Source organism: Fukomys damarensis, unplaced genomic scaffold, assembly GCF_012274545.1.
Source record: "Fukomys damarensis isolate Sample0158 unplaced genomic scaffold, DMR_v1.0_HiC HiC_scaffold_37, whole genome shotgun sequence".
NCBI lineage: Eukaryota > Metazoa > Chordata > Mammalia > Rodentia > Bathyergidae > Fukomys > Fukomys damarensis.
Window position 1 is genome coordinate 8221522 of NW_022900949.1, and position 9056 is coordinate 8230577.

At 57.6% G+C, this 9056-nt stretch overlaps 1 protein-coding gene and 1 long non-coding RNA gene across 6 annotated transcripts in view; one reads left to right on the top strand and one right to left on the bottom strand.

Moving 5' to 3' along the window:
* Positions 1–9056, bottom strand: part of Uhrf1 (ubiquitin like with PHD and ring finger domains 1) — a 35515-nt gene that overhangs the window by 672 nt on the left and 25787 nt on the right. For all 5 annotated transcript variants that reach the window (XM_010634802.3, XM_010634800.1, XM_010634801.1 and 2 more), the window contains 10 exons: positions 8840–9029; positions 8639–8762; positions 8447–8554; positions 7287–7391; positions 4872–4978; positions 3896–4058; positions 3528–3665; positions 2460–2577; positions 2239–2384; positions 422–526 (listed from right to left, as the gene is read on the bottom strand). In XM_010634802.3, coding sequence (XP_010633104.1) covers positions 422–526; positions 2239–2384; positions 2460–2577; positions 3528–3665; positions 3896–4058; positions 4872–4978; positions 7287–7391; positions 8447–8554; positions 8639–8762; positions 8840–9029 — 1304 coding nt within the window. The remainder of the gene's footprint in view (positions 1–421; positions 527–2238; positions 2385–2459; positions 2578–3527; positions 3666–3895; positions 4059–4871; positions 4979–7286; positions 7392–8446; positions 8555–8638; positions 8763–8839; positions 9030–9056) is intronic.
* LOC117284465 lies at positions 2576–7993 on the top strand. The gene is made up of 3 exons (XR_004515570.1): positions 2576–3930; positions 4600–5059; positions 7303–7993. It is a non-coding gene; the product is annotated as an uncharacterized LOC117284465 (long non-coding RNA).

The window sequence follows — 9056 nt, forward strand, 5'->3', positions numbered from 1 at the left end:
TCTGCAGGGTCCCTGAGTGGTGCCAGGCTCACTAGCTTCTGCAACTGTGGCCCAGGCTGGCTGCCAGGACGGGCTTGTCATCTCCAAGGCCTGTCTAGCTCACCCCTCACCCCGCCGCCACCTCTCCCTGGGTGCGACAGCTTCACCGGCCTAGGGACTGGGCTCTACGTCCCCTGAACCCTGCTGGCACAGGAGACAGCGGCAGAAGAGACCGAGGGGTGCTAAGACAGCCAGCAGGGCCCAGGGCTGGCGCCCGTGTCCCCTCCAGGTGCCAGCTGTTCCCGAGGTGCCGCCCCATCCAACCTCCTCCTCCAGGAAGCTTCCCCCTGCCCACTGACCCTTTAGCCGTGCTATGCAACAGGCTGAGGGCAGGGACCTGCCGAGGGGCTCCATCACCGCCTGCCAGGCGCCCCACACTCACCTTGCACACGCTGTGCTGGCACACGGTGGTGACGGGCTGGAACACCAGCTCCTGGCAGCAGATGCACTGGAACGTCTCCTCCACCTTGCTCAGGAACACCTGGAACTGCACAGGGACAGGGGTGTCAGCCATGCCCAGGTGCCCCACCCTGAGCAGGAGCAGCTGGGTGCCATCTCCTGACGAAGAACGGAAACTCGGATCCATGCAGGCCACACCCAGGGTGCCCCAAATGGGCCCCGGCACAGGGATGGATCAGAAAGAAGCCCCTCAGACTTAGGTTTGGAGGAGGCGCCAAGATGTGGAAAAAAACTAGGTGTGGAGGCGCACACCTATGATCCTATACTTGGGAGGCTGAGGCAGGAGAATCGCCAGTAGTTCTGAGGCCAGCTTGGGCTACACAGTGAGTTCAAGGCCAGCTGGAACTACATGGCGAGACCCCATCTCAGAAACTGAAAACAGGGCCAGGGATTTAGCTCAGTGGTTCTGCCACCTGCCTCAAAAGTGCAAGGTCCTGAGTTTGATCACCCCCAAAAAAATCTAAAAGGCCAGGGATGTAGCTCAGTGGCGCCACACCTGCCTGGTGAGCATAAGGTCCTGAGTCCAATCCCCAGTACCACAAACAAACAGAAAAACAAAACAAAAAACATCCGTGGGGCTGGGGACAGCAGAGAGCAGCAGGAGCTGCCCACAAATGCAGAGTGGGTAGAGAAAGCCCCATGAAGAAGATGACTCATGAATGAGGCCAGAAGGAGCAGTGGGAGGTTGGATGGGGACCCAGAGACGTCCACGGCAGAGACCTGGGCCCTACAAACAGGACCCTCACAGACAGGAGACTGCAGGCAAGAGCACTGAGGGGAGCAGCTTCCAAGAGAAACAGGAAGCCATGGGGCCACCAAGACTGGCCCTGCCCACGTCTCCAGTTCCACCAGAAAGCTCTGAACATTTAGGGTTCAGGCCTTCAAACCAGTGACAGCTTAAATCTGGTTTGTTCTGAGCTACTAGGCTTGGGGTCATTTATTGCGGGACCCGCAACAGACTCATATGGGTCAGGGAGGGGAGACAGTGGCTGGAGAACAACGACCTATCAGTGTCAAACCCCACTAAGGGCAGAAAGACCAAGAGATAGGTCTGACTTGGAACCCAGACCCCCATCGTGATCCAGCAATTCACACCTGGGAATGCCTCGAAATCAAAGCAGGGGCCGGGGCGTGGTGGCGCACACCTGCGATCCCAGCACTTGGGAAGCTGAGGCAGGAGGATCGCCGTGAGTTCAAGGCTACATAGTGAGTTCAGGGCCAGCCTGAACTACACAAAGGGAGATGCTGCCTCAAAAAAAAAAAAATCAAAGCAGGAGCCAGAAAAGACATTTGTACACTGGGATCGAAGAAGAATGAGCACACACAGCTCAAAAGTGGAACTACAAGGGGAAGATGGATACACGTAGCTTGATCCACTCACACGCTGGCATATTATTCAGCTACGAAAAGGAAGTCCTGACACTGCTACAGCAGGGATGAACCTGAGGCCGCGCTGCTCAGGAGCCGAGCCACACACAGGAGGACACGCAGGGCAGTGCCCCGCTCCCAGGAGGCCCAGTGCACTCAGACCCACAGGGACAGGAAGGAGGACGGCGGTGCCGGGCTGGGAGGGGACGGGGTCAGCGTTTCCTGGGCAGAGTTGGGGGGATGGAAAGTCGTGGGGGTGGACGGCGGGGATGGTGCAGCCGTGGGATGCACTCAATGCTGCTGAGCTGTGTGCTTGAACGAGGACCGACTGGCGGCTGCCCCAGAATGCGTCCCTGAGGGGAGCCCACTCACCGAGCCTTCCCTGAGTGCCGTGAGGACCTCAGTCCACAGCTTCGCATTGCTCTCATCCGCCTTGATGAGGTTGCTCTGCTCGGCCGTGAGGCTGTAGGGCTCCAGCTTGGTCTTCTTGGTGGTCTGCGACTCGGACCCAGTCTGGCCTGGAGAAGACGAAGCGTGAGGGAGCGGCTGGCGCCTGTGCGGGTCAGGGGACTCGGGGATGCGAACACACGCACCTGCTGACTTCCGCTTCCACGTGCCCTTCTTGGAGGGCGACAGGTCTTCCTGCTCCTCAGCCGCCCTCTTGTTCTCCTTGTCCCGGTTGGCCAGGGCTTCCAAGTAGCCCTCTGGGTACTGCACGACAGCGGACGCGGTCCTTACCACGACGCCCGGTCCCCACTCCCTCTCCTACAAGCGACTGCCACAGGCCGGGGTGCGGAGCCGCGCCGAGCGCTTGCCCAGGGTGCATGAGGCTCTGGCTTCTGTCCCCTGCACGTAACACGCACACAAGGCCAGCCTGGGCCACACAGCAAGACCCAGCCTCCACAGCAAAGCCAAACCTCCCACCTCCCGAAAAAGTTGCGGTTGTGGTGCTGACCAAAGTCACAAATAAAAACTGTGCCTGCCAGAAGGTGACATCCTCAACCGCACGGCAGCCAGCCCCACGGCCTGGGTGCCACAGGCACACGTTCAGGTGACAGCCCCTCGTGCCCCGGGGGTAGGCGCTATTGATTCGCACCAGCAATTAAGATTCCTGAAATAGTGCCCAACATTTACGCGCTTTACAGCAACGCGCAGGGAGTGAGCAGCAGACACCATAATTACAGCCCGCACGGCTCTCCGAAGACAGAGCGAGCGAACCCTCTCCCTCCTCCTCTGCCTCTCTGCAAGCCTTGCCCTCTGCCTGCTCTACTGGCTGCCTTCTGCTTCTCTGGAGTGGGCAGAGGTGGTGCACAGAGGAAAGGCCGCTTCCCCAGACGGGCCGAAGCCCCCGTGAACACGGCCATGCCAAGCAGGTCTAGCTCTCCCTCCACACGCAAACCCAAGTGCCACCCAGCACCTGACCCCCGCGAGGTCGCTCCTTCACCATGCGGCCTGGAAAGGCGACCCGGAGCTAGGGGAGCCAGAGGTAGTTCCAGGAGAGACTCGGAGCCAGGGAGGGAGCCTCAGGCCTGGGTGCCCGCTACTTGCTGACCCCAAACTGGCACCTGCCCCACCCCGAGTGGGCGCCCAAAGACACAGCAGAAAGTACACAGCGGAGCCAAGCGGGGTCACCACCGCGTGGGTGTCAGGCCTGGGCGCACCTGCATAGTCAGCCCCAGCTTCTTGATGCGGTCCTTCCCCTCCTTCGTCCAGGGTCCAGGTTCGTCATCGTCCCTGCGAAGGAGGTAGCGCCACACGAGAAAGCCGGACTTGCCCTTCTCGGGCCAGTACTTCACCACCTGCAGGAACAGATGGGCAGGGGGTGTTGGGAAGTGGAGCCTGAAAGGGGCGTGGCCGGGGAGGCCTTGTGAGGGGCGCGGCCTGAAGGGCGTGGTCTGGGGGGACTAAAGCGGAAGGGGCCAGGGGTGTGGGCGGGGCCTTGAAGGGAGTGGCCGAGGGAGTAGGCGTGGTCACAGGGCCGTTCCGGGAGCGCACAGCCCAGCGCGCCACAGCCCAGCGCGCCGCTCACCTTGTAGATGCCGTCGTAGCGGTTGCCCTCGGCAGGTGCGTACTTGCTGTGCTTGCCACCCTTCATGTTCCGCACGACCCGCACCGGCTTCCCCGCGCGCCAGTCCTTGGACACTGCGCCCTTCTTGTCGTTGATCGGGGCGTAGCAGTTGAGAGCCAGGGCCCTGCGGGGGAGTCAAGACTGGACTTGGGAGCCGGAAATATTATATATATTATATATATTATATATATTATATCTACTGTCTGTGCAAAGAGCTCTCTGGAGACAGCGGCAGCTTGAGTTTTAAGAGTGGAACATCAGTTTCTGCCCTGTTGTTTCTCAACATCTTGGAGTTTTTGGCCAATTTCACAGGGTCTGAACATTATTGCCTCGATCTGTATTTCCTTGATTACTGGAGGTGAGCGATTAACCACAGACACTGCTGTCCGCGTGTCCCTCCCTCTTTCCGCTAGTCGTCTAGACACAGCAGACACAGCTGTCGCCACAGTGGGCACATTTTCCTCCGCGACAGTCACTGGCCGTTCGTTTCAGGTGCCCTTCCCCCAGCAGCCCATCCCGTCTCCCAGCCTTTTCCCTTGGGTTGTGTGATGCTTTTCATGCTGAAAAGCCCACCCCACTTGGCAGTGCGGGGACAGAAAAGTCTGACCAGAGCCTGGTTTTCGCAAGTACTTTACAGGCACACAGTCCCGGTCCTTTGCTCACAGGTGGCCTGTGTTGGCTGCTGCACTATGACAGCAAAGCCAAGCGTCTGCCACGAAGACCAAGTGCACAGCAAACTGGAAACCGCAGGTGCCCTGACAGACAGCGCTTTAAACCACCTGCATGACACGCACAGCTTTAGCAAACAAGGGAAGAAATTAAGTCAGGCTCCTCCACCCCCTGCTACACACTGTGCCGGGCCATGCACCTGCCACGTGCCACACCGGATCAGAACCAAGGACCCCCAGGGAGAAACAAGACCACTCATCTCACAAACCTGTTGGTGTTGGTGAGTTTCTGGTCAGACGACTGCCCGGCAGTCCGCTTGTTGCCAGAAAGATCGCGACCACCGCTACCTGTGTAGGTGAAAGAATTCCCATTGTCCTGCAACAGAGAAGAGGGGTCGGTGAGCCCTCCACCCAGGAGGAGGGAGCCAGGGAAACGGCCCACACGCCCACCAGCATGGTGAGTGTCAAAGAAGGGAGCACGGGTGAAAACGTGAGATGGGCCCGTGAGTGCTGTGCCGGGGATGTAACGCAGTACGGCTGCTGAGGAAACAGGAAGGTGCTTCTTCACGAAACCGCACATAGGGGCCAGGGATTTAGCTCAGGGGTTCCGCTACTGGCCTCGCAAGCACAAGGACCCAAGTTCAATCCCCGGAAATTGCACATAAAATGGCCATATGACACTCTGGGAGGCTAGAGAGGGGGATGGCAAGATCAAACCCAGCCAAGGCAACACAGTGACCTAGCAAGACCCTGACTCAAAATTCTTTTAAAAAATTATATTTAAAGGCCTAAAGAAGTAACTCAGTGCAAAGACCCAGAGTTGAATCTCCAGCTGGGGGTGGGGGAAGAAAAAGAAAAATCGCATTACCCAGCAATTCCACTGCTTGGATACATACCCAGGAGAACTGAAAACAGTTCTTTTTTTTTTTTTTTTAATTTTATCCCATTTCCGCCCCCTCCATCCCCCTTCCTTCCCTATGTACAAAAGCTTTGCTGAAAGCAGATCTTGAAGGCATGTTTGTACAACGTGTGCATAGTATTTTTTTTTTTTTTTTGTACTTGGGCTCAAACTCGGGTCCTTATGCTTACAAGGCAGGCAGAAGAATCACTGAGCTAAATCCCCGGCCCCACAGCATTTTTCACAAGAGCCAAAAGGTGGGACAGCCCAAGGTCCATCCATTCAGTGGAGCATCACGCAGCCAGGAAAAGAAAGGGAGTCCTGACACTGCTCCACTGGGGATGGGCCCTTGAGGCTGCGCTGCTCAGGAGCTGAGCCACACACAGGAGGACACGCAGGGCAGGGCCCCGCTCCCAGGAGGCCCAGCGTAGTCAGACCCACAGGGACAGGAAGGGGGATGGGTTGCCGGGCTGGGGAGGGGCCGGGGTTTCCTGGAGAGGGGGGCTCGATTAGGGAGATGGGAAGCCTGGAGGTGAACGGTGGTGACGGCCACACAGCCGTGAGGATGCACTGAGTGCTGTGAGCTGAGGGCGTTGAGCTGCACGGCCCCCAGTGAATGCGTAAAGCTTTAGATTGTACCAAACTCTTTTATTTATTTTCTTTTTTTGGAGGGGGGTTTTGGTACCAGGGATAGAACTTAGGACCTTGCACTTGTGAGGGAGGTAGTACAGTGCCACAGAGCCCTGGCCCTGTCTTTTTGTTTTTTGTTGACAGGTTCTCACTATGGTGTCCATGCTGGCCTTGAACTCACTATGTAGCCTAGGCTGGCTTGAAACCCATGGGATCCTCCTGCCTCGGCCTCTTGAGTACTGGGATTACAAGCGCGTGCCACTATTCCCAGTTCCGAACTTCTAATTTTAATACTTTTTCCTTAAGTAACCACTTACCACAACTGGCACAACTTTCGTTTTTCTCCCTCACAACTCCAGTTAAATTTATTCTCAGCAACTTCAGTGTACAAGGACTACAAAGTCAAGAACTTTTATGTTTTCATTTATGGGAAGCATTGTCTGCTTTCAGCTGGCATATGCACTGCCACCTTACTCCTCTGGTATCTGGGAGCCCCTATTAAGTAAGTAATTACAGGAACATAGTGCTGTGATACTACACAGTGCTCAACCTGATAACCAGAATGGCTGCCTAGTGACTAATGGGAAGGTAGCACATACCATGTGGAAACACTGGACTAAGAATGAGCCTGGGCAGCAACAGAGTACAACGTGCCATTCAGAATGGCACAGAGGGCTGGGGATTTAGCTCAGTTGTTCCACCGCCTGCCTCGCAAGTGCAAGGACCCCAGTTTAATCCCTGGTACCAAAAAAAAAAGAACAGCACAGAACTTTAAATGTGTGAGTAGGTTAGATCTGGAATGTTCCATTTATTATTATTTTTGGACTATGGCTGACTCGAGCTCGATGTGGAAACAATGGGAAGGAGCAGGCAATTAACACACTTAAAAATAAATAGATGCCCCAGGGATGTACCTCAGCGGTGCTTCCGCTGCCAAGTGCAAGGTCCAGAGTTCAATTCCCAGTACAGTAAAAAAAAAACAATAATAATAATAGGTAGTAAGCCAGGCATGGTGGTGCACACATGCAATCCCAACACTCCTGAGTGAGGCAGGATTGCCAAGAATTCGAGGACAGCCTGGGCTACACAATGAGACCCTGCCTTAAAAACAAGTCTCAACAGGAAGAAAAAAGCAAAGCCACCCCAACTCACTCACCTCATCGTCCTCATAGCCCCCGGCCAGGACCAAGGAGTAGGCGCCATCATTGCTGCGCCCGTGGATGCCTGCAACGTGAGGCCGATGGACGCCAGACTCACTGACCTGTGGACACCAGAGACAGACAGCACCATCAGCAGTGACCACGGCAGAGCAGCACCACGTCTTGACCCCCGACCCTGTGAGGCCTGGCGTCCCCACCCATGACTTGGGCCACACGTCACCTGCAGTCTTGCGCACCAAGGGCAGCCCTGTGCTCAGCCAGGCCCACCCAGCTCTGCAGTGGGACACAAAGGGGAGTGCCTGGGTCCGCTCCGCCCAAAGTGGAAGTGTGGTCTGCTCACCCAGCAGACCTGCCCTGGGCACCCTGGGCCGTTTGTGTTGTCACAGTGTGGGTGACTGGCTTGGAGCGGATGGAGGCCGGGGATGCTGCTCGGGGCCGTGGACACCCACAGAGTCTGCTGGCCCTGTCAGCAGTGGCTGTGTGTCTCCTCCACCCTGCACACAGTGCACAGGCTGCCAGAGGGTTGGGGACAGAGCTCAGGGGCACAGCACTGGCCTAGCACACATGAGTCCCTGAGCTCCGAAACCAAAAACAAAACCCAGGCTAGCCAGACACAGTGAAGCACAACGGTCATCCCACAGCTCTGAGAGGCAGAGGCAAGAGGGTAGCAAGTTCAAGCCCAGCCTAGCTATTTTGCCAAGACCCTGCCTCAAAATAAAAATAAAAAAGACTGGAATGTAGCTCAGTGTGCAGGCTCTGGGTTTCATCCCCAATACTAAAGAACAAAAAAACACCAAAAGTAGCACACAAAGATGCTGGTGGCACCAGGTACTAACAGTCACCAAAGGCAGGGGACGTCACTACACATGAGGACTGGTGGGGAAAACAGGTGCGGTCCAGTGATGCCAGCTCGGCCCTGGCACAGCAGCCCTGGGGCGGCCTCAGGGCACGCGGCAATCACACACTTACACCAGCATGGGACCAGCTGTGTCGCTGGGCTCCCGGGCCCCCACCCTCCTGCTCCGGGAGTGCAGACGGCCGCAGGTGCGTCACTGCCTTGCATACCGTGAACCAGCCTGGTGAGCACAGGAGCCCAGTGGACCTGGGGGCCCCTGGACAGCACTGTGCCCCACAGCCCCAGCAGACCGGCCAGTACCTGCACGCGGAATCGCCACATGGTGCCCACAGGGATGCCTGGGATGGGTCCATAGTGGTTGGATGGGACGATGGTGCACTCCTTTGTGCGCCCCACGCACGCCATGCCCTGCACAGTGGACAAAAAGGGACAGCTGTGAGCATCTGAGGGGAGGAGGGGGGCGGGGGCGGGGCAGGGGACGACCCGCCTCACCTTGCCCCAGTCCCGCTGAGAGGACGACGTGGCCGACGCCATCTTCGCCTTCTTCTTGCTCTCTCGTAGCCTCTCCCCGGCCAGCACCACCTCGCTGGGTTCGTTCCGGCAATCGGGGCAGTACCTACGACCACAGGGGCATCAGCCCAGAGGGACCCCGCTGGAGGCGAGCAGACATGGGGCGCCCGGCGCTCAGCTCACCAGTCCTCCTCGGGCGGTGGCACACTGCTGAGCGGCGGGTCCAGGCAGTACAGGTGGAACGCCATGTCGCACTCATCGCACATGAGCTGCTTGTCGGGCGCCTCCCGGCCCCCGCACCGGTGGCAGGCGCACACGCGGCACAGCTTGTTGGGGTCGTCCCTGCAGTACTTGCAGCTCGGGCCACTCTTGCCTGTGCGCGGAGGACAGGCTCAGTGAG